At 44.6% G+C, this 22,055-nt stretch overlaps 1 protein-coding gene across 1 annotated transcript; it reads right to left on the reverse strand.

Moving 5' to 3' along the window:
* Positions 1 to 843: 843 nt before the first annotated feature.
* On the reverse strand, positions 844 to 16,943 carry ZFTRAF1 (zinc finger TRAF-type containing 1; the record flags this gene model as incomplete). The annotated part of the gene is made up of 4 exons (XM_068177756.1): positions 844 to 1,238; positions 7,259 to 7,267; positions 8,258 to 8,469; positions 16,888 to 16,943. Coding segments are annotated over 4 exons (660 nt in total), but the record flags the coding sequence as incomplete, so codon positions are not given.
* Between the last annotated feature and the right edge of the window lie 5,112 nt (positions 16,944 to 22,055).

The raw sequence follows: 22,055 nt of genomic DNA on the forward strand, positions 1-22,055 counted from the left end.
GTTCCAAGCCAATTCCTTCCGCTCACCACCGACTTTGTCTCTTTCCCACCAATTTTTACCACTTTAAATCCAATTTTTTTTCATTTTTGGACGGTTTCAACCAATTTTTATGACTTCAAAGCCATTTTTGTTGGTTCCCAGCCAATTCCTTCCGCTCACCACCCGACTTTTGTCTCTTTTCCACCAACTTTTGTCTCTTTCCCACCAATTTTTACCACTTTAAATCCAATTTTTTTTCACTTTCAACCCATTTTCACCACTCCCAACCCACTTTGCACTCTTCCATTTTTTGATGGTTTCAAGCCAATTTTTCTTCTTTTTGCTTTCAACCCATTCTTGGATGGTTTCAACCCATTTTTTATGATTTCAAAGCCAGTTCTGTTGGTTCCCAGGCAATTCCTTCCGCTCACCACCGACTTTTGTCTCTTTCCCACCAACTTTTGCCACTTTAAATCCAATTTTTTTCACTTTCAACCCATTTTTCACCACTCCCAACCCACTTTGCACTCTTCCATTTTTTGATGGTTTCAAGCCAATTTTCTTCTTTTTGCTTTCAACCCATTTTTGGACGGTTTCAACCCATTTTTATGACTTCAAAGCCATTTTTGTTGGTTCCAAGCCAATTCCTTCCGCTCACCACCGACTTTTGTCTCTTCCTCCACCACCTTTTGTCTCTTTCCCCACCAACTTTTGTCTCTTCCAACCCACTTTCCGCCACTTCAACGCCGTTTTTAACGCTTCCACCGCCTCCCACCGCTTCCAACGCCCCGCCAACGCCGCCGCCGCCGCTAAAACTCCTCGCCTCCTCCTCTCCCCACCCCGCCCCAAAAAACAAACCCCGAAAAAAGTCATGTTTTATTTTTGGATCTGGAATATAAAAAGCCGCAGGTTGATGTTCTTGGCCGCCAGCAGTTTGTTGCACTCCACCGAGTCGACGATGGGCAGCGCCATGTAGTCGGTCTCGTTGCTCTCGTTGCTGAAGACGAAGTGGTAGATGACCGGGTTGATCTTGACGTCGTCGTAGGGCCCCTCCAGGAGCAGGAAGGAGCATTCCATGGGGGAGTTGACCTTGCTCTTGAGGATCAGCTGGAAGCTCAGCGTGCGCTTGCAGGACAGGTTGGGGTTGCGCTCGGAGTCGTTGACGCGCGCCTTCAGCACCCAGGTCTGGTTGAGCACGGTGAGGCGCGGCGTCTCGTAGTACAGGCGCGTGATGAAGTCGTCCGTGCGGTACGGGCGGACTGCACCTCTGGGGAAAAGGCGGGGGGGGATAAAGGGAAAAAAGTTTGGGGTGAGACGGGGAAAGGGTCGGAAAGAACGTCGGGGCGGGGCGGGAACTGTCACTGGATTCCAGGAAGGATTCACCGCGGATCCCATCGGGATTCACCGATACCCTACAGAATTCCCAGGACCATCAGCAGGTCCCGAAAGGATTCACCAGCATCCTACAAATTCCCAGAATTATCATTGCATCCGAAATGGGTTAATCAGGATGATCCAAAGCCGGGATCCCAGTCCGTCTCAGTCCATCCCAGTCCATCCCAGTCCATCCCAGTCCATCCCAGTCCCATCCCAGTCCATCCCAGTCCCATCCCAGTCCCCATCCCAGTCCATCCCAGTCCATCCCAGTCCCCATCCCAGTCCATCCCAGTCCATCCCAGTCCCATCCCAGTCCATCCCAGTCCATCCCAGTCCATCCCAGTCCCATCCCAGTCCATCCCAGTCTCTCCCAGTCCATTCCAGTCCATCCCAGTCCGTCCCAGTTCATCCCAGTCCATCCCAGTCCCATCCCAGTCCATCCCAGTCCATCCCAGTCCATCCAGTCCATCCCAGTCCATCCCAATCCCATCCCAGTCCATCCCAGTCCATCCCCAGTCCCATCCCAGTTCCATCCAGTCCATCCCAGCCCATCCCAGTCTCATCCCAGTCCCATCCCAGTCCCATCCCAGTCCATCCCAGTCCATCCCAGTCCATCCCAGTCCCATCCCAATCCCATCCCAGGTCCATCCCAGTCCCATCCCAGTCCGTCCCAGTCCATCCCAGTCCATCCCAGTCCACCCCAGTCCCATCCCAGTCCCATCCCAGTACATCCTAGTCCATCCCAGTTCCATCCCAGTCCATCCCAGTCCATCCCAGTCCCATCCCAGTCCATCCCAGTCCATCCCAGTCCATCCAGTCCCATCCCAGTCCATCCCAGGTCCATCCCAGTCCATCCCAGTTCCATCCCAGTCCATCCCAGTCATCCCAGTTCATCCCAGTTCATCCCAGTTCATCCCAGTCCATCCCAGTCCCATCCCAGTCCATCCCAGTCCCATCCCAGTCCCATCCCAGTCCATCCCAGTCCATCCCAGTCCATCCCAGTCCATCCCAGTCCCATCCCAGTCCCATCCCAGTCCATCCCAGTCCATCCCAGTCCCATCCCAGTCATCCCAGTCCATCCCAGTCCCATCCCAGTCCATCCCAGTCCCATCCCAGTCCATCCCAGTCCCATCCCAATCCCATCCCAGTCCATCCCAGTCCATCCCAGTCCATCCCAGTCCATCCCAGTCTCATCCCAGTCCCATCCCAGTCCATCCCAGTCCATCCCAGTCCCACCCGGAGCCCCCAGGTCAGGGATGTTGGTGTCGCTGCGGGACGGGAGGAACCGCACCTCTGGGAAAAGGCGGGAAAAATGCCAAAAAAAATTGGGATGAGATGGGGAAAAGTTTGGAAATAATGTCGGGATAGGCGGGAATTGTCACTGAGTTCCTACGGATTCGTCAGGGTCTCGCAACGTTCCAGGAGACGTCAACGGAATCTACAAGAATTCGGCATAACCCTACAAAATTCCCGAAAACATCACAGATCCCAAAAGGATTCACCAGGATCCTACAAAATTCCCAGAGTTATCACCAGATCCAAACAAAATTCACCTGGATCCTACAGAATTCCAAAATTATCAATGGATCTCAAAAGGATTCACCATTAGCCTACAAAATTCCCAGATTTATCACCAGAGCCAAACAAAATTCACCAGGATCCAACAGAATTCCCAAAATTATCATCGGAGCCTACAAGAATTCACCCTTATCCCGCTAAAGTCCTGGAATTATCCCTGGATTCTAAAAAGGATTCACCGTGGATCCCATCGGGATTCACCATTTATCCTACAAAATTCTGGGAATCATTATCAGATCCCAAAAGGATTCATCAAGATCCCACAAAATTCCTGGAATTATCATTGGATCCTTAAAAGGATTCACCGTTATCCTGCAAAATTTTGGGGAATTATCACCAGATCCTACAAGAATTCCCCAGGATCCTTCAAAATTCCCAAAATGACCCCAAGTTTTCCAAGTGTCTTCACCAGGATTTTACAAAATTCCCAGAATTATCAGCAGATCCTAAACTGGATTCCCCGTCGTCCTAAAAAGTTCCCAAAATTCTCATCAGATCCCAATAGGATCCTCGAGGATCCTACAAAATTGCCGGAATTTTCACACGGATCCTACAACAATTCCCAGAATTCCTCTCGGATCCCATCTGAGTTCCCCATGATCCAGTGGAATTCCCACCGGCCCCACTGTCACACCCCATCCCAAATTATCTCCTCCAACCCCAACCCCAATCCTGGGATTCCAGGAGGAATCCCAAATCCCATCTTCCCACCTGAAAAACCTCGGAAAACCCCCAAAAACTCTCAGAAAATGCCGGAAAACCCCAGAAAATCACGGAAATCTTTCGGAAAACTCTGGCAAAACATTGGAAAATCCCAGAAAGCCCTCAGAAAACCATCAAAAATCCTGGAGAACCTTCGGAAAACTCTGGAAAACCCTTGGAGAACCCCATAAAAACGTTGAAAAACCTCCAGAAAATCCTGGAAAAACTTCAGAAAACCCTTGGGAAAACCCCAGAAACCTATTGCAAACCCTGGAAAACCCTCGGAAAACCCATGGAAAACCGCCAGAAAATCTTGGAAAACTGTCGGAAAACCCTGGAAAAATATTGGAAAACGGTGAAAAACCTCCAGAAACCTTTGGAAAATCCCATAAAACCTTCAGAATATCCCAAAAAAACCCTGGGAAACCTTCAGAAAACCATGGAAAAACCTGGAAAACTTTCGGAGAAACCAGGAAAAACTGCAGAAAATAACGGAAAACCCATGGAAAAGCCTCATAAAACTTTGGAAAAGCTTCAAAAAACATCGGAAAAATATTGGAAAATCCAAAAAAAAGGTCAGAGAAGCCCAGAAATTTTCAGGAATTTTGGGGAACTTTCAGGAATTGTGCGGAATTTCCGGGGCTTGCGAGCCGCTCTGTATCGCTGTAGCCGATCTTCTCGAAGCTGAGCAGGCTGAAGAAACTTCTGGAAAACCCTTGGAGAACCCCATAAAAACCTTGGAAAACTCCAGAAAACCCCAAAAAACCTTTGGAAAACCCTGAAAAACCCTTGGAGAACCCCAATACATCTACGGAAAACCACGGAAAACACTCGGAAAACCCAAAAAACCCTCTGGAAAACCTTGGAAAAGCCCTGGAAAACATTCATAAAACCCAAAAAAATGGTCAGAAAAAACCGGAAAACTCTTGGAGAGCCCCATAAAAACTTCAGAAAACCCCAAAAAACCTTTGGAGAACAACATAAAAACTTTGGAAAACACTGGAAAACCTCAAAAAACCTTTGGAAAACCCTAGAAAACGTCAAAAACCTGAGGAAAACCATGGAAAACCCTTGGAGAACCCCACAGAAAACCTTTGGAAAACTCCAGAAAACCCCAAAAAAACCTTCTGAAAACCACGGAAAACCCTTGGAGAACCCCATAAACCCTTCAAAAAACCATCTGAAAACCTCAATAAACCTTCCGAAAACCATGGAAAACCCTTGGAGAACCCCATAAAACTTCGGAAAACTCCAGAAAACCTCAAAAAAACCTTCTGAAAACCACAGAAAACCCTTGGAGAACCCTTGGAGAACCCCAAAAAACCATCAAAAAAACCATGGAAAACCTTCCGAAAACCTCAAAAAACCTTCCGAAAACCTCAATAAACCTTCAGAAAACCACGGAAAACCCTTGGAGAACCCCATAAAAACTTCGGAAAACTCCAGAAAACCTCAAAAAAACCTTCAGAAAACCACGGAAAACCCTTGGAGAACCCCATAAAAACTTCGGAAAACTTCAGAAAACCTCAAAAAAACCTTCTGGAAACCACGGAAAACCCTTGGAGAACCCCAAAAAACCTTCAAAAAACCATGGAAAATCTTCAGAAAACCCCACAAAACCTTCAGAAAACCACGGAAAACTCTTGGTGAACCCCATAAAAACTTCGGAAAACTCCTGAAAACCTCAAAAAAACCTTCTGAAAACCACGGAAAACCCTTGGAGAACCCTTGGAGAACCCCAAAAACCTTCAAAAAACCATGGAAAACCTTCCGAAAACCTCAAAAAACCTTCTGAAAACCTCAATAAACCTTCAGAAAACCACGGAAAATCCTTGGAGAACCCCAAAAAAACTTTGGAAAACTCCAGAAAACCTCAAAAAAACCTTCTGAAAACCACAGAAAACCCTTGGAGAACCCCAAAAAACCTTCAAAAAACCAAGAAAACCTTCACAAAACCACGGAAAACCTTCCGAAAACCTCAATAAACCTTCAGAAAACCACGGAAAACCCTTGGAGAACCCCATAAAAACTTCGGAAAACTCCAGAAAACCTCAAAAAAACCTTCTGAAAACCACGGAAAACCCTTGGAGAACCCCAAAAAAACCTTCAAAAAACCATGGAAAACTTTCGGAAAACCCCAAAAAACCTTCGGAAAACCTCAATAAACCTTCAGAAAACCACGGAAAACCCTTGGAGAACCCCATAAAAACTTCGGAAAACTCCAGAAAACCTCAAAAAAACCTTCTGAAAACCACGGAAAACCCTTGGAGAACCCCAAAAAACCTTCAAAAAAACCATGGAAAATCTTCCGAAAACCCCAAAAAACCTTCCAAAAACCTCAATAAACCTTCAGAAAACCACGGAAAACCCTTGGAGAACCCCATAAAAACTTTGGAAAACTCCAGAAAACCCCAAAAAAACCTTCTGAAAACCACGGAAAACCCTTGGAGAACCCCATAAACCCTTCAAAAAACCATCTGAAAACCTCAATAAACCTTCCGAAAACCATGGAAAACCCTTGGAGAACCCCATAAAAACTTCGGAAAACTCCAGAAAACCTCAAAAAAACCTTCAGAAAACCATGGAAAACCCTTGGAGAACCCCATAAAAACTTCCGAAAACTGCAGAAAACCTCAAAAAAACCTTCAGAAAACCACGGAAAACCCTTGGAGAACCAAAAAAAACCTTCAAAAAACCACAAAAAACCTTCCGAAAACCTCAATAAACCTTCAGAAAACCACAGAAGACCCATGGAGAAACCCCATAAAAACTTCGGGAAAACTCCAGAAAACCTCAAAAAAACCTTCAGAAAACCACAGAAAACCCTTGGAGAACCCTTGGAGAACCCCAAAAAACCATCAAAAAAACCATGGAAAACCTTCCGAAAACCTCAAAAAACCTTCGGAAAACCTTCAAAAAACCTTCAGAAAACCACGGAAAACCCTTGGAGAGCCCCATAAAAACTTCAGAAAACTCCAGAAAACCTCAAAAAAACCTTCTGAAAACCACAGAAAACCCTTGGAGGACCCAAAAAAATCTTAAAAAAACCTCAAAAAACCTTCTGAAAACCTCAATGAACCTTCAGAAAACCACGGAAAACCCTTGGAGAACCCCATAAAAACTTTGGAAACTCCAGAAAACCTCAAAAAAAACCTTCAGAAAACCACGGAAAACCCTTGGAGAACCCTTGGAGAACCCCAAAAAACCATCAAAAAAACCATGGAAAACCTTCGGAAAACCCCAAAAAACCTTCAGAAAACCATGGAAAACCCTTGGAGAACCCCATAAAAACTTCGGAAAACTCCAGAAAACCTCAAAAAAAACCTTCTGAAGACCACGGAAAACCCTTGAAGAACCCCAAAAAACCTTCAAAAAACCATGGAAAACCTTCAGAAAACCCCAAAAAACCTTCAGGAAACCCCACAAAACCTTCAGAAAACCCCACAAAACCTTCGGAAAACCGGTGGAAATCTGGGGAATTTTGGGGAATTCCGCGCCGTACCGGTGTATCCGATCTTCTCGAAGCTGAGCAGGCTGAAGATGCTGTTGTAGAGCTGCATCTCCTTTGTCAGAACACCCCAGAAAACCTTTGGAGAACCCTGGAAAACCCTTGGAGAACCACAAAAAACCTCTAGGAAACCATGGAAAACCCCTGGAGAACCCCATAAAAACTTCGGAAAACTCCAGAAAACCTCAATAAACCTTCTGAAAACCCTTGGAGAACCCCATAAAAAACTTTGGAAAACTTCAGAAAACCTCAAAAAACCTTCTGAAAACCACAGAAAACCCTTGGAGAACCCCAAAAAACCATCAAAAAAACCATGGAAAAACCTTCCGAAAACCTCAAAAAACCTTCCGAAAACCTCAATAAACCTTCAGAAAACCAAGGAAAAAGCCTTGAAGAACCCCATAAAAACTTCGGAAAACTCCAGAAAACCTCAAAAAAACCTTCTGAAGACCACGGAAAACCCTTGGAGAACCCCATAAAAACTTCCGAAAACTGCAGAAAACCTCAAAAAAACCTTCAGAAAACCACGGAAAACCCTTGGAGGACCAAAAAAATCTTAAAAAAACCTCAAAAAACCTTCTGAAAACCTCAATGAACCTTCAGAAAACCACGGAAAACCCTTGGAGGACCCAAAAAAATCTTAAAAAAACCTCAAAAAACCTTCTGAAAACCTCAACGAACCTTCAGAAAACCACGGAAAACCCTTGGAGAACCCCATAAAAACTTCTGAAAACTCCAGAAAACCTCAAAAAAACCTTCTGAAAACCAAGGAAAACCCTTGGAGAACCCCAAAAAAGCATCAAAAAACCATGGAAAACCTTCAGAAAACCACGGAAAACCTTCCAAAAACCTCAATAAACCTTCAGGAAAACCATGGAAAACCCTTGGAGAACCCCATAAAAACTTCCGAAAACTCCAGAAAACCTCAAAAAAACCTTCTGAAGACCGCGGAAAACCCTTGGAGAACCCCAAAAAACCTTCAAAAAACCATGGAAAACCTTCAGAAAACCCCAAAAAACCTTCAGGAAACCTCACAAAACCTTCGGAAAACCCCAAAAAACCTTCGGAAAACCGGGGGAATTCTGGGGAATTTTGGGGAATTCCGCGCCGTACCGGTGTATCCGATCTTCTCGAAGCTGAGCAGGCTGAAGATGCTGTTGTAGAGCTGCATCTCCTTCTTGCGCGTTTGGTCCATCTCGTCCAGGATCTCCATCAGCTCGTTGCCCGTCTTGGTGGGGTGGGAGCACTCGGCCTCGTGCACCGAGAGCTCGTGGAAGGGGCCCTGCCAGGGGCAGCCGATCCGCTTGTACTTGCACTGCGTCACCCTGCGCCGGGAAAAGCGGGAATTTTGGGGAGATCCCGGGAATTCCGGGGAGAGTCTCGAGAAATCTGGGAGGAACGCGGGGCAGCGGAGCGGGAGAATTGGGAGAGAAACGGGAAAAACCAGAGCGGGAAATTTGGGAGAAAAATGGAAATTCAAGAGGGAACATCTGGGAAAGATGTGGAAAATCAAGAGGGAAAATTTGGGAAAGAAATGGAAAGCAGAGGGGGAAATTTGGGAGAAAAATGGAAAATCAAAAGGGAAAATTTGGGATGGAAATGGAAAAATCAGAGTGGGAAATTTGGGAGAGAAGGGGAAAATCAGAGCGGAAATTCAGGAGAGAGCTGGAAAATCACAATGGGAAATTTGGGATAAAAATGGAAAATCAAGAGGGAAAATCTGGGAAAAATGTGGAACGTCAAGAGGGAAAATTTGGGAGAGAAATGGAAAATCAGAGTGGGAAATTTGGGATAAAAATGGAAAATCAAGAGAGGAAATTTGGGAAAAATGTGAAAATCGAGAGGGAAAATTTGGGAGAGAAATGGAAAAGCAGAGGGGGAAATTTGGGATGGAAACGGAAAATTAAGAGAGGAAATTTGGGAAAGACGTGGAAAATCGAGAGGGAAAATTTGGGAGAGAAATGGAAAAGCAGAGTGGGAAATCTGGGAGAGAAGTGGAAAATCAGAGAGGAAATTCCAGGAGAGAAATGGAAAATGTGGGAGAGAGAAACATGGAAGAGCAGAGTGGGGAATTGGGGAGAAAAGCGGGAATTTTGGGGGAAAATTTGGGAGCGCTCGGCCTCGTGCACCGAGAGCTCGTGGAAGGGGCCCTGCCAGGGGCAGCCGATCCGCTTGTACTTGCACTGCGTCACCCTGCGCCGGAAAAAGCGGGAATTTTGGGGAGATCCCGGGAATTCCGGGGGAGATTCTCGAGAAATCTGGGAGGAACGCGGGGCAGCGGAGCGGGAGAATTGGGAGAGAAACGGGGAAAAACCAGAGCGGGAAATTTGGGAGAAAAATGGAAAATCAAGAGGGAAAATTTGGGAGAGAAATGGAAAAGCAGAGGGGGAAATTTGGGATAAAAATGGAAAATCAAGAGGGAAAATTTGGGAGAGAAATGGAAAAACCAGAGTGGGAAATTTGGGAGAGAAGGGGAAAATCAGAGCAGGAAATTCAGGAGAGAGAGCTGGAAAATCAGAGTGGGAAATTTGGGAGAAAAATGGAAAATCAAGAGGGAAAATCTGGGAAAAATGTGAAAAATCGAGAGGGAAAATTTGGGAGAGAAATGGAAAAGCCAACGGGGAAATTTGGGATAAAAATGGAAAATCAAGAGGGAAAATTCGGGGAAAGATGTGGAAAATCGAGAGTGGAAATTTGGAAGAGAAACGGAAAAACCAGAGTGGGAAATTTGGGATAAAAATGGAAATTCAAGAGGGAAAATCTGGGAAAATTGTGGAAAATCAAGAGAAAAAAATTTGGGAGAGAAATGGAAATTCAGAGTGGGAAATTTGGGATGGAAATGGAAAATCAAGAGGGGAAATTTGGGAAAGTGTGGAAAATCGAGAGGGAAAATTTGGGAGAGGAATGGAAAAGCAGAGGGGGAAATTTGGGACAAAAATGGAAAATCAAAAGGGGAAAATCTGGAAAAATGTGGAAAATCGAGAGGGAAAATTTGGGAGAGAAATGGAAAAGAAGAGGGGGAAATTTGGGACAAAAATGGAAAATCAAAAGGGAAAATCTGGGAAAAATGTGGAAAATCGAGAGGGAAAATTTGGGAGAGAAATGGAAAAGCCGAGGGGGAAATTTGGGACAAAAATGAAAAACCAGAAAGGAAAATTCAGGAGAAAAATGGAAAATCGGAGAGGAAATTCCAGGAGAGAAATGGAAAATGTGGGAGAGAGAAACATGGAAGAGCAGAGTGGGGAATTGGGGAGAAAAGCGGGAATTTTGGGGAGATCCCGGGAATTCCGGGGAGATTCTCGAGAAATCTGGGAGGAACGCGCGGCAGCGGAGCGGGAGAATTGGGAGAGAAACGGGAAAAAATCAGAGCGGGAAGTTCGGGAGAGACGCGGGAAAGCGGAGCGGAAAAACCAGAGAGGGAAATTTGGGAAAGAAGTGGAAAATCAGAGCGGAAATTCAGGAGAGAGCTGGAAAATCAGAGTGGGAAATTCGGGATAAAAATGGAGAAGCAGAGTGGGAAATTTGGGACAAAAATGGAAAATCAAGAGGGGAAATTTGGGAGAAAAATGGAAATATCAAGAGGGAAAATTTGGGAGAGAAATGGAAATTCAGAGAGGGAAATTTGGGATAAAAATGGAAAATCAAGAGGGAAAATTTGGGAAAAATGTGGAAAATCGAGAGGGAAAATTTGGGAGAGAAATGGAAAAGCAGAGGGGGAAATTTGGGAGAGAAGTGGAAAATCAGAGAGGAAATTCCAGGAGAGAAATGGAAAATGTGGGAGAGAGAAACATGGAAGAGCAGAGTGGGGAATTGGGGAGAAAAGCGGGAATTTTGGGGAGATTCCGGGAATTCCGGGGAGATTCTCGAGAAATCTGGGAGGAACGCGGGGCAGCGGAGCGGGAGAATTGGGAGAGAAACGGGAAATCAGAGTGGGAAATTTGGGATAAAAATGGAAAATCAAGAGGGAAAATCTGGGAAAATTGTGGAACGTCAAGAGGGAAAATTTGGGAGAGAAATGGAAAATCAGAGTGGGAAATTTGGGAGAAAAATGGAAAATCAAAAGGGAAAATTTGGGATGGAAATGGAAAAACCAGAGTGGGAAATTTGGGCGAGAAGTGGAAAATCAGAGCGGAAATTCTGGAGAGAGCTGGAAAATCAGAAAGGGAATTTGGGATAAAAATGGAAAATCAAGAGGGAAAATTTGGGAGAGAAATGGAAATTCAGAGAGGGAAATTTGGGATAAACCTGGAAAATCAAGAGGGAAAATTTGGGAAAGATGTGGAAAATCAAGAGGGAAAATTTGGGAGAGAAATGGAAAAGCAGAGGGGGAAATTTGGGAGAGAAGTGGAAAATCAGAGCGGAAATTCAGGAGAGAGCTGGAAAATCAGAGTGGGAAATTTGGGATAAAAATGGAAAATCAAGAGAGGAAATTTGGGAAAAATGTGAAAATCGAGAGGGAAAATTTGGGAGAGAAATGGAAAAGCAGAGGGGGAAATTTGGGATGGAAACGGAAAATTAAGAGAGGAAATTTGGGAAAGATGTGGAAAATCGAGAGGGAAAATTTGGGAGAGAAATGGAAAACCAGAAAGGAAAATTCAGGAGAAAAATGGAAAATCGGAGAGGACGTTTCAGGAGAGAAATGGAAAATGTGGGAGAGAGAAACATGGAAGAGCAGAGTGGGGAATTGGGGAGAAAAGCGGGAATTTTGGGGAGATTCCGGGAATTCCGGGGAGATTCTCGAGAAATCTGGGAGGAACGCGGGGCAGTGGAGCGGGAGAATTGGGAGAGAAACGGGAAAAATCAGAGTGGGAAATTTGGGATAAAAATGGAAAATCAAGAGGGAAAATTTGGGGAAAAATATGGAAAATCAAGAGTGAAAATTTGGGAGAGAAATGGAAAAGCAGAGGGGGAAATTTGGGATAAAAATGGAAAACCAGAAAGGAAAATTCAGGAGAAAAATGGAAAAATCAGAGAGGAAATTCCAGGAGAGAAATGGAAAATGTGGGAGAGAGAAACATGGAAGAGCAGAGTGGGGAAATGGGGAGAAAAGCGGGAATTTTGGGGAGATCCCGGGAATTCCGGGGAGATTCTCGAGAAATCTGGGAGGAACGCGGGGGCAGCGGAGCGGGAGAATTGGGAGAGAAATGGAAAATCAAAAGGGAAAATTTGGGATAAAAATGGAAAATCAAGAGAGGAAATTTGGGAAAATTGTGGAAAATCGAGAGGGAAAATTTGGGAGAGAAATGGAAAAGCAGAGGGGGAAATTTGGGATGGAAACGGAAAATCAAGAGGGAAAATCTGGGAAAGATGTGGAAAATCGAGAGCGAAAATTTGGAAGAGAAATGGAAAAGCAGAGGGGGAAATTTGGGAGAAAAATGGAAAATCAAAAGGGAAAATTTGGGATGGAAATGGAAAAACCAGAGGGGGAAATTCGGGAAAGAAGTGGAAAATCAGAGCGGAAATTCAGGAGAGAGCTGGAAAATCAGAATGGGAAATTTGGGATAAAAATGGAAAATCAAGAGGGAAAATTTGGGAAAAATATGGAAAATCAAAAGTGAAAATTTGGGAGAGAAATGGAAAAGCTGAGTGGGAAATTTGGGACAAAAATGGAAAATCAAAAGGGAAAATTTGGGAAAGATGTGGAAAATCGAGAGCGAAAATTTGGGAGAGAAATGGAAAAGCAGAGGGGGAAATTTGGGACAAAAATGGAAAATCAAGAGGGAAAATTTGGGAAAATTGTGGAACATCAAGAGGGAAAATTTGGGAGAGAAATGGAAATTCAGAGAGGGAAATTTGGGATAAACCTGGAAAATCAAGAGGGAAAATTTGGGAAAGATGTGGAAAATCGAGAGGGGAAATTTGGGAGAGAAATGGAAAAGCAGAGTGGGAAATTTGGGAGAAAAATGGAAAATCAAAAGGGAAAATTTGGGAAAGAAATGGAAAAGCAGAGGGGGAAATTTGGGATAAAAATGAAAAATCAAAAGGGAAAATTTGGGATGGAAATGGAAAAATCAGAGTGGGAAATTTGGGAGAGAAGGGGAAAATCAGAGAGGAAATTCAGGAGAGAGCTGGAAAATCAGAATGGGAATTTTGGGATAAAACTGGAAAATCGAGAGGGAAAATCTGGGAAAAATGTGGAACGTCAAGAGGGAAAATTTGGGAGAGAAATGGAAAAGCAGAGTGGGAAATTTGGGATAAAAATGGAAAATCAAGAGGGAAAATTTGGGAAAGAAATTGAAAAGCTGAGTGGGAAATTTGGGAGAGAAGTGGAAAATCAGAGCGGAAATTCAGGAGAGAGCTGGAAAATCAGAGTGGGAAATTTGGGATAAAAATGGAAAATCAAGAGAGGAAATTTGGGAAAAATGTGAAAATCGAGAGGGAAAATTTGGGAGAGAAATTGAAAAGCAGAGGGGGGAAATTTGGGAGAGAAGTGGAAAATCAGAGCGGAAATTCAGGAGAGAGCTGGAAAATCAGAGTGGGAAATTTGGGATAAAAATGGAAAATCAAGAGAGGAAATTTGGGAAAAATGTGAAAATCGAGAGGGAAAATTTGGGAGAGAAATGGAAAAGCAGAGGGGGAAATTTGGGATAAAAATGGAAAATTAAAAGGGAAAATCTGGGAAAAATGTGGAAAATCAAGAGTGAAAATTTGGGAGAGAAATGGAAAATCAAAAGGGAAAATTTGGGAAAAATATGGAAAATCAAGAGTGAAAATTTGGGAGAGAAATGGAAAATCAGGGTGGAAAATTTGGGAAAAATGTGGAAAATCAAGAGGGAAAATTTGGGAGAGAAATGGAAATTCAGAGAGGGAAATTTGGGACAAAAATGGAAAATCAAGTGGGAAAATTTGGGAAAGATGTGGAAAATGGAGAAGGAAAATTTGGGAGAGAAATGGAAAAGCAGAGTGGGAAATTTGGGATAAAAATGGAAAATCAAAAGGGAAAATTTGGGAAAAATGTGGAAAATCAAAAGTGAAAATTTGGGAGAGAAATGGAAAATCAGGGTGGAAAATTTGGAAAAGATTTGGAAAATCTGGGAGAGAGAAACATGGAAAAGCAGAGTGGGAAATTGGGGAGAAAAGTGGAAAATTTGGGAGAGAAATGGAAAATCAAAGCAGGAAATTTGGGATAAAAGTGGAAAAACGAGGCTGGAAAATTTGGGAACGATTTGGAAAAGCAAAGAGGAAAATTCAGGAGAGAAATGGAAAATCAAAGTGGGAAATTTGGGATAAAAATGGAAAATCGAGAGGGAAAATTTGGGGAAAAATGTGGAAATTCGAGAATGAAAATTTGGGAGGGGAAATTTAGGATAAAAATGGAAAATCAAAGTGGGAAATTTGGGATAAAAATGGAAAATCAAGAGGGAAAATTTGGGAAAAATGTGGAATTTCGAGAATGAAAATTTGGGAGGGAAACGGAAAAGCAGAGGGGAAATTTGGGAGACTCCGCCGGGAGTGGAACCATCCCAAAACCCTCCCAAACCACCCAGAATTCCCCCAAAAAATCTGGAATTCCCAAAAAAAAGCAGGAAAATTAAAAAAAAAAAAAAAAAAAGGCAGAATTCCCCAAAAAACATCCCAAATTCCTCAAAAATCATCCCAAAAATCATCCAAAATTCAATAACAAAATCCAGAATTCCCAAAAAAATCGGCCTCACATCGTTAAAATCCCCCAAAACCATCCAGGACTTCCAAAAATCATCCGGAATTCCTCAAAAACCTTCCCAAGAATCATCCAGGATTTCCACAATTCCCAAAAAATCCGCCAGAATTCCCAAAAATCCCCCAAACCATCCAGGATTCCCAAAACCCATCCCAAAAATCCCCCAAAGCCATCTGGGATTAATTAAAAACCATCCAGAATTCCTCACAAACCATCCCAAAAATCAGCCAGAATTCCCAAAAATCCCAAAAAACAATCCAGAATTCCCAAAAAATCAGCCCAAAATCCAAAAAAAACCCACCCCAAACCACCCCCCACCAAAAGCATCCAGAATTCCGCCCCAAAAATCCAGAATTACTCAAAAAATCGTCCGAATTTCAAAACACCGCCCCAAAATCCCAAAAAAACTATCTGGAATTCCCAAAAAGCACCTGGAGTTCCTCAAAAATCATCCCAAAAAATCAGCCAGACTTCCCAAAAATCCCCCAAAACCATCCAGGATTCCCAAAAGTCATCCCAAAAATCCCCCAAAGCCATCCAGAATTCCCCAAAAATCAGCCAGACTTCCCAAAAATCCCCCAAAACCATCCAGGATTCCCAAAACCCATCCCAAAAATCCCCCAAAGCCATCCAGAATTCCCCAAAAACCAGCCAGAATTCCCAAAAATCCCCCAAAAACCAGCCAGAATTCCCAAAAATCCCAAAAAACAATCCAGAATTCCCAAAAAATCAGCCCAAAATCCAAAAAAAACCACCCCAAACCACCCCCCCACCAAAAGCATCCAGAATTCCGCCCCAAAAATCCAGAATTACTCAAAAAAATCGTCCGAATTTCAAAACACCGCCCCAAAATCCCAAAAAAACTATCTGGAATTCCCAAAAAGCACCTGGAGTTCCTCAAAAATCATCCCAAAAAATCAGCCAGACTTCCCAAAAATCCCCCAAAACCATCCAGGATTCCCAAAACCCATCCCAAAAATCCCCCAAAGCCATCCAGAATTCCCCAAAAACCAGCCAGAATTCCCAAAAATCCCCCAAAAACCAGCCAGAATTCCAAAAAAAACCCACGTGGAAAATCCCCCAAAATCATCTGGAATTCCTCAAAACCATCCCCAAAAACATCCAGAATTCCTAAAAATCCATCCAGAATTCCCAAAAATCCCCAAAATGATCCAGAATTCCGCAAAAACTGTCCTAAGAATCCTCCACAATTCCTAAAAATCCAGCCAGACTTCCCAAAAATCATCCAAAATTCCCTAAAATCATCCAAAAATCCTCCCGAATTCCCATCATTTCCCAAAACCCATACAGAATTCCTAAAAACCCTTCCGAAAAATCCCAAAAAAATCAGCCTGACACCCCAAAAATCCCCCCGAACCACCCAAAATTCCCCCAAAAAATCCAGAATTCCCAAAAAAACAGCCACACTTCCTAAAAATCCCCCCAAATCATCCAGAACTTCCAAAAATCATCCGGAATTCCTAAAAACGCAGCCAGATTTCCCAAAAATCACCAAGAATTCATCAAAAAAATCGGGCACGCTTCCCCAAAATCCCTAAAATCCATCAAAATTCCCCAAAATCCATCCGGAATTCCTCAAAAATCAGCCAGAATTCCCAAAAAAAAACCCACCCAGAATTCCCAAAAAACCCAGCCGGAATTCCAAAAAATCCCTCAAAACCATCCGGAATTCCCAAAAAAAACCCCACCCAGAATTCCCAAAAAACCAGCCAGAATTCCAAAAAATCCCTCAAAACCATCCGGAATTCCCAAAAAACCACCCGGAATTCCCAAAGAACCGCAAAACCCATTCCAAAAATCCCCAGAAACCATCCAGAAGTCCCAAAATCACCCAAAAAATTCCCAAAAATCCCTTCCCCGTCCCTCATCAATCCTGAAGTTCCTCTGCTGGCGATCTAGGAAACATCTCAAGAACTTTTAAGTGGAAAACCACCCCGAAACCACCAAAAACCACCAAAAAAAACCCCAAAAAATCCCCAAAAATCCAAAAAAAAACCCCAAAAATCCCAAGAAATCCCCAAAAATTCCCAAAAAATCCCAAAAAATCCCAAAAGTTCCCGACCTGTCCTGGCACTCCTCCTTCTGGTGGCGCTCGAGCAGGGAGCGGGGGAACTGCTGCTGCTCCAACAAACATCTCAAGAACTTTTAGGTGGAAAACCACCCCAAAACCACCAAAAACCACCAAAAAAACCCCAAAAAATCCCGAAAATCCCAAAAAATCCCCAAAAAATGCCAATAAATCCCAAAAGTTCCCGACCTGTCCTGGCACTCCTCCTTCTGGTGGCGCTCCAGCAGGGAGCGGGGGAACTGCTGCTGCTCCAGAGAACATCTCAAGAACTTTTAGGTGGAAAACCACCCCAAAACCACCAAAAACCACCAAAAAAACCCCAAAAAAATCCCAAAAAATTCCCAAAAAATCACCAAAATATCCCAAAAAAATCCCAAAAATCCCAAAAGTTCCCGACCTGTCCTGGCACTCCTCCTCCTGGTGGCGCTCGAGCAGGGAGCAGGGGAACTGCTGCTGCTCCAGAAAACATCTCAAGAACTTTTAGGTGGAAAACCACCCCAAAACCACCAAAAATCCCCAAAAAAACCCCAAAAAATCCCAAAAAATCCCCAAAAAATCCCCAAAAAATCCCAAAAGTTCCCGACCTGTCCTGGCACTCCTCCTTCTGGTGGCGCTCCAGCAGGGAGCGGGGGAACTGCTGCTGCTCCAGAGAACATCTCAAGAACTTTTAGGTGGAAAACCACCCCAAAACCACCAAAAACCACCAAAAAACCCCCAAAAAAATCCCAAAAAATCCCAAAAAATTCCCAAAAAATCCCAAAAAATCCCAAAAGTTCCCGACCTGTCCTGGCACTCCTCCTTCTGGTGGCGCTCGAGCAGGGAGCGGGGGAACTGCTGCTGCTCCAGAGAACATCTCAAGAACTTTTAGGTGGAAAACCACCCTGAAACCACCAAAAATCCCCAAAAAAACCCCAAAAAATCCCAAAAAATTCCCAAAAAATCCCAAAAAATCCCAAAAGTTCCCGACCTGTCCTGGCACTCCTCCTTCTGGTGGCGCTCGAGCAGGGAGCGGGGGAACTGCTGCTGCTCCAGGAAACATCTCAAGAACTTTTAGGTGGAAAACCACCCTGAAACCACCAAAAACCACCACAAACGCCCAAAAAAAACCCAAAAAATCCCCAAAAAATCCCAATAAATCCCAAAAGTTCCCGACCTGTCCTGGCACTCCTCCTTCTGGTGGCGCTCCAGCAGGGAGCGGGGAACTGCTGCTGCTCCAGGAAACATCTCAAGAACTTTTAGGTGGAAAACCATCCCAAAACCACCAAAAACCGCCACAAACCCCCCAAAAAATCCCAAAAAAAATCCCCAAAAAATCCCAATAAATCCCAAAAGTTCCCGACCTGTCCTGGCACTCCTCCTTCTGGTGGCGCTCCAGCAGGGAGCGGGGGAACTGCTGCTGCTCCAGAAAACATCTCAAGAACTTTTAGGTGGAAAACCACCCTGAAACCACCAAAAACCATCAAAAAAAAACACCAAAAAACCCAAATATCCCAAAAAAAATCCCAAAAATCCCAAAAGTTCCCGACCTCTCCGGGCACTCCTCCTTCTGGTGGCGCTCGAGCAGGGAGCGGGGGAACTGCTGCTGCTCCAGGAAACATCTCAAGAACTTTTAGGTGGAAAACCACCCTGAAACCACCAAAAACCACCAAAAAAACCCCAAAAAAATCCCAAAAAATTCCCAAAAAATCACCAAAATATCCCAAAAAAATCCCAAAAATCCCAAAAGTTCCCGACCTGTCCTGGCACTCCTCCTTCTGGTGGCGCTCGAGCAGGGAGCAGGGGAACTGCTGCTGCTCCAGAAAACATCTCAAGAACTTTTAGGTGGAAAACCACCCCAAAACCACCAAAAATCCCCAAAAAAACCCCAAAAAATCCCAAAAAATCCCCAAAAAATCCCCAAAAAATCCCAAAAGTTCCCGACCTGTCCTGGCACTCCTCCTTCTGGTGGCGCTCCAGCAGGGAGCGGGGGAACTGCTGCTGCTCCAGAGAACATCTCAAGAACTTTTAGGTGGAAAACCACCCCAAAACCACCAAAAACCACCAAAAAACCCCCAAAAAAATCCCAAAAAATCCCAAAAAATTCCCAAAAAATCCCAAAAAATCCCAAAAGTTCCCGACCTGTCCTGGCACTCCTCCTTCTGGTGGCGCTCGAGCAGGGAGCGGGGGAACTGCTGCTGCTCCAGAGAACATCTCAAGAACTTTTAGGTGGAAAACCACCCTGAAACCACCAAAAACCATCAAAAAAAAACACCAAAAAACCCAAATATCCCAAAAAAAATCCCAAAAATCCCAAAAGTTCCCGACCTGTCCTGGCACTCCTCCTTCTGGTGGCGCTCGAGCAGGGAGCGGGGGAACTGCTGCTGCTCCAGGAAACATCTCAAGAACTTTTGGGTGGAAAACCATCCCCAAAACCACCAAAAACCGCCACAAACCCCCCAAAAAATCCCAAAAAAATCCCAAAAAATCCTCAAAAAAATGCCAATAAATCCCAAAAGTTCCCGACCTCTCCGGGCACTCCTCCTTCTGGTGGCGCTCGAGCAGGGAGCGGGGGAACTGCTGCTGCTCCAGGAAACATCTCAAGAACTTTTAGGTGGAAAACCACCCTGAAACCACCAAAAACCACCAAAAAAACCCCAAAAAAATCCCAAAAAATTCCCAAAAAATCACCAAAATATCCCAAAAAAATCCCAAAAATCCCAAAAGTTCCCGACCTGTCCTGGCACTCCTCCTTCTGGTGGCGCTCGAGCAGGGAGCAGGGGAACTGCTGCTGCTCCAGAAAACATCTCAAGAACTTTTAGGTGGAAAACCACCCCAAAACCACCAAAAATCCCCAAAAAAACCCCAAAAAATCCCAAAAAATCCCCAAAAAATCCCCAAAAAATCCCAAAAGTTCCCGACCTGTCCTGGCACTCCTCCTTCTGGTGGCGCTCCAGCAGGGAGCGGGGGAACTGCTGCTGCTCCAGAGAACATCTCAAGAACTTTTAGGTGGAAAACCACCCCAAAACCACCAAAAACCACCAAAAAACCCCCAAAAAAATCCCAAAAAATCCCAAAAAATTCCCAAAAAATCCCAAAAAAATCCCAAAAGTTCCCGACCTGTCCTGGCACTCCTCCTTCTGGTGGCGCTCGAGCAGGGAGCGGGGGAACTGCTGCTGCTCCAGAGAACATCTCAAGAACTTTTAGGTGGAAAACCACCCTGAAACCACCAAAAATCCCCAAAAAAACCCCAAAAAATCCCAAAAAATTCCCAAAAAATCCCAAAAAATCCCAAAAGTTCCCGACCTGTCCTGGCACTCCTCCTTCTGGTGGCGCTCGAGCAGGGAGCGGGGGAACTGCTGCTGCTCCAGGAAACATCTCAAGAACTTTTAGGTGGAAAACCACCCTGAAACCACCAAAAACCACCACAAACGCCCAAAAAAAACCCAAAAAATCCCCAAAAAATCCCAATAAATCCCAAAAGTTCCCGACCTGTCCTGGCACTCCTCCTTCTGGTGGCGCTCCAGCAGGGAGCGGGGGAACTGCTGCTGCTCCAGGAACCATCTCAAGAACTTTTAGGTGGAAAACCATCCCAAAACCACCAAAAACCGCCACAAACCCCCCAAAAAATCCCAAAAAAAATCCCCAAAAAATCCCAATAAATCCCAAAAGTTCCCGACCTGTCCTGGCACTCCTCCTTCTGGTGGCGCTCCAGCAGGGAGCGGGGGAACTGCTGCTGCTCCAGAAAACATCTCAAGAACTTTTAGGTGGAAAACCACCCTGAAACCACCAAAAAACCATCAAAAAAAAACACCAAAAAACCCAAATATCCCAAAAAAAATCCCAAAAATCCCAAAAGTTCCCGACCTCTCCGGGCACTCCTCCTTCTGGTGGCGCTCCAGCAGGGAGCGGGGGAACTGCTGCTGCTCCAACAAACATCTCAAGAACTTTTAGGTGGAAAACCACCCCAAAACCACCAAAAACCACCAAAAAAACCCCAAAAAATCCCGAAAATCCCAAAAAATCCCCAAAAAATGCCAATAAATCCCAAAAGTTCCCGACCTGTCCTGGCACTCCTCCTTCTGGTGGCGCTCCAGCAGGGAGCGGGGGAACTGCTGCTGCTCCAGAGAACATCTCAAGAACTTTTAGGTGGAAAACCACCCCAAAACCACCAAAAACCACCAAAAAAACCCCAAAAAAATCCCAAAAAATTCCCAAAAAATCACCAAAATATCCCAAAAAAATCCCAAAAATCCCAAAAGTTCCCGACCTGTCCTGGCACTCCTCCTTCTGGTGGCGCTCGAGCAGGGAGCAGGGGAACTGCTGCTGCTCCAGAAAACATCTCAAGAACTTTTAGGTGGAAAACCACCCCAAAACCACCAAAAATCCCCAAAAAAACCCCAAAAAATCCCAAAAAATCCCCAAAAAATCCCCAAAAAATCCCAAAAGTTCCCGACCTGTCCTGGCACTCCTCCTTCTGGTGGCGCTCCAGCAGGGAGCGGGGGAACTGCTGCTGCTCCAGAGAACATCTCAAGAACTTTTAGGTGGAAAACCACCCCAAAACCACCAAAAACCACCAAAAACCCCCAAAAAAATCCCAAAAAATCCCAAAAAATTCCCAAAAAATCCCAAAAAATCCCAAAAGTTCCGACCTGTCCTGGCACTCCTCCTTCTGGTGGCGCTCGAGCAGGGAGCGGGGGAACTGCTGCTGCTCCAGAGAACATCTCAAGAACTTTTAGGTGGAAAACCACCCTGAAACCACCAAAAATCCCCAAAAAAACCCCAAAAAATCCCAAAAAATTCCCAAAAAATCCCAAAAAATCCCAAAAGTTCCCGACCTGTCCTGGCACTCCTCCTTCTGGTGGCGCTCCAGCAGGGAGCGGGGGAACTGCTGCTGCTCCAGGAAACATCTCAAGAACTTTTAGGTGGAAAACCACCCTGAAACCACCAAAACCACCAAAAAAACCCACAAAAATCCCAAAAAATTCCCAAAAATCCATTCTCCATCCCTCATCTACCCAGACACTCCTCTGCTGCTGCTCCAGGAAACATCTCAAGAACTTTTAGGTGAAAACCACCCAAAACCACCAAAAACCACCAAAAAAATCCCCAAAAAAACCCCAAAAATCCCAAAAAATCACCAAAAAACCCAAAAAATCCCCAAAAAATCCCAAAAAATCCCAAAA

Source organism: Anomalospiza imberbis, unplaced genomic scaffold (genome assembly GCF_031753505.1).
Source record: "Anomalospiza imberbis isolate Cuckoo-Finch-1a 21T00152 unplaced genomic scaffold, ASM3175350v1 scaffold_1049, whole genome shotgun sequence".
Taxonomy (NCBI): Eukaryota; Metazoa; Chordata; class Aves; order Passeriformes; family Viduidae; genus Anomalospiza; species Anomalospiza imberbis.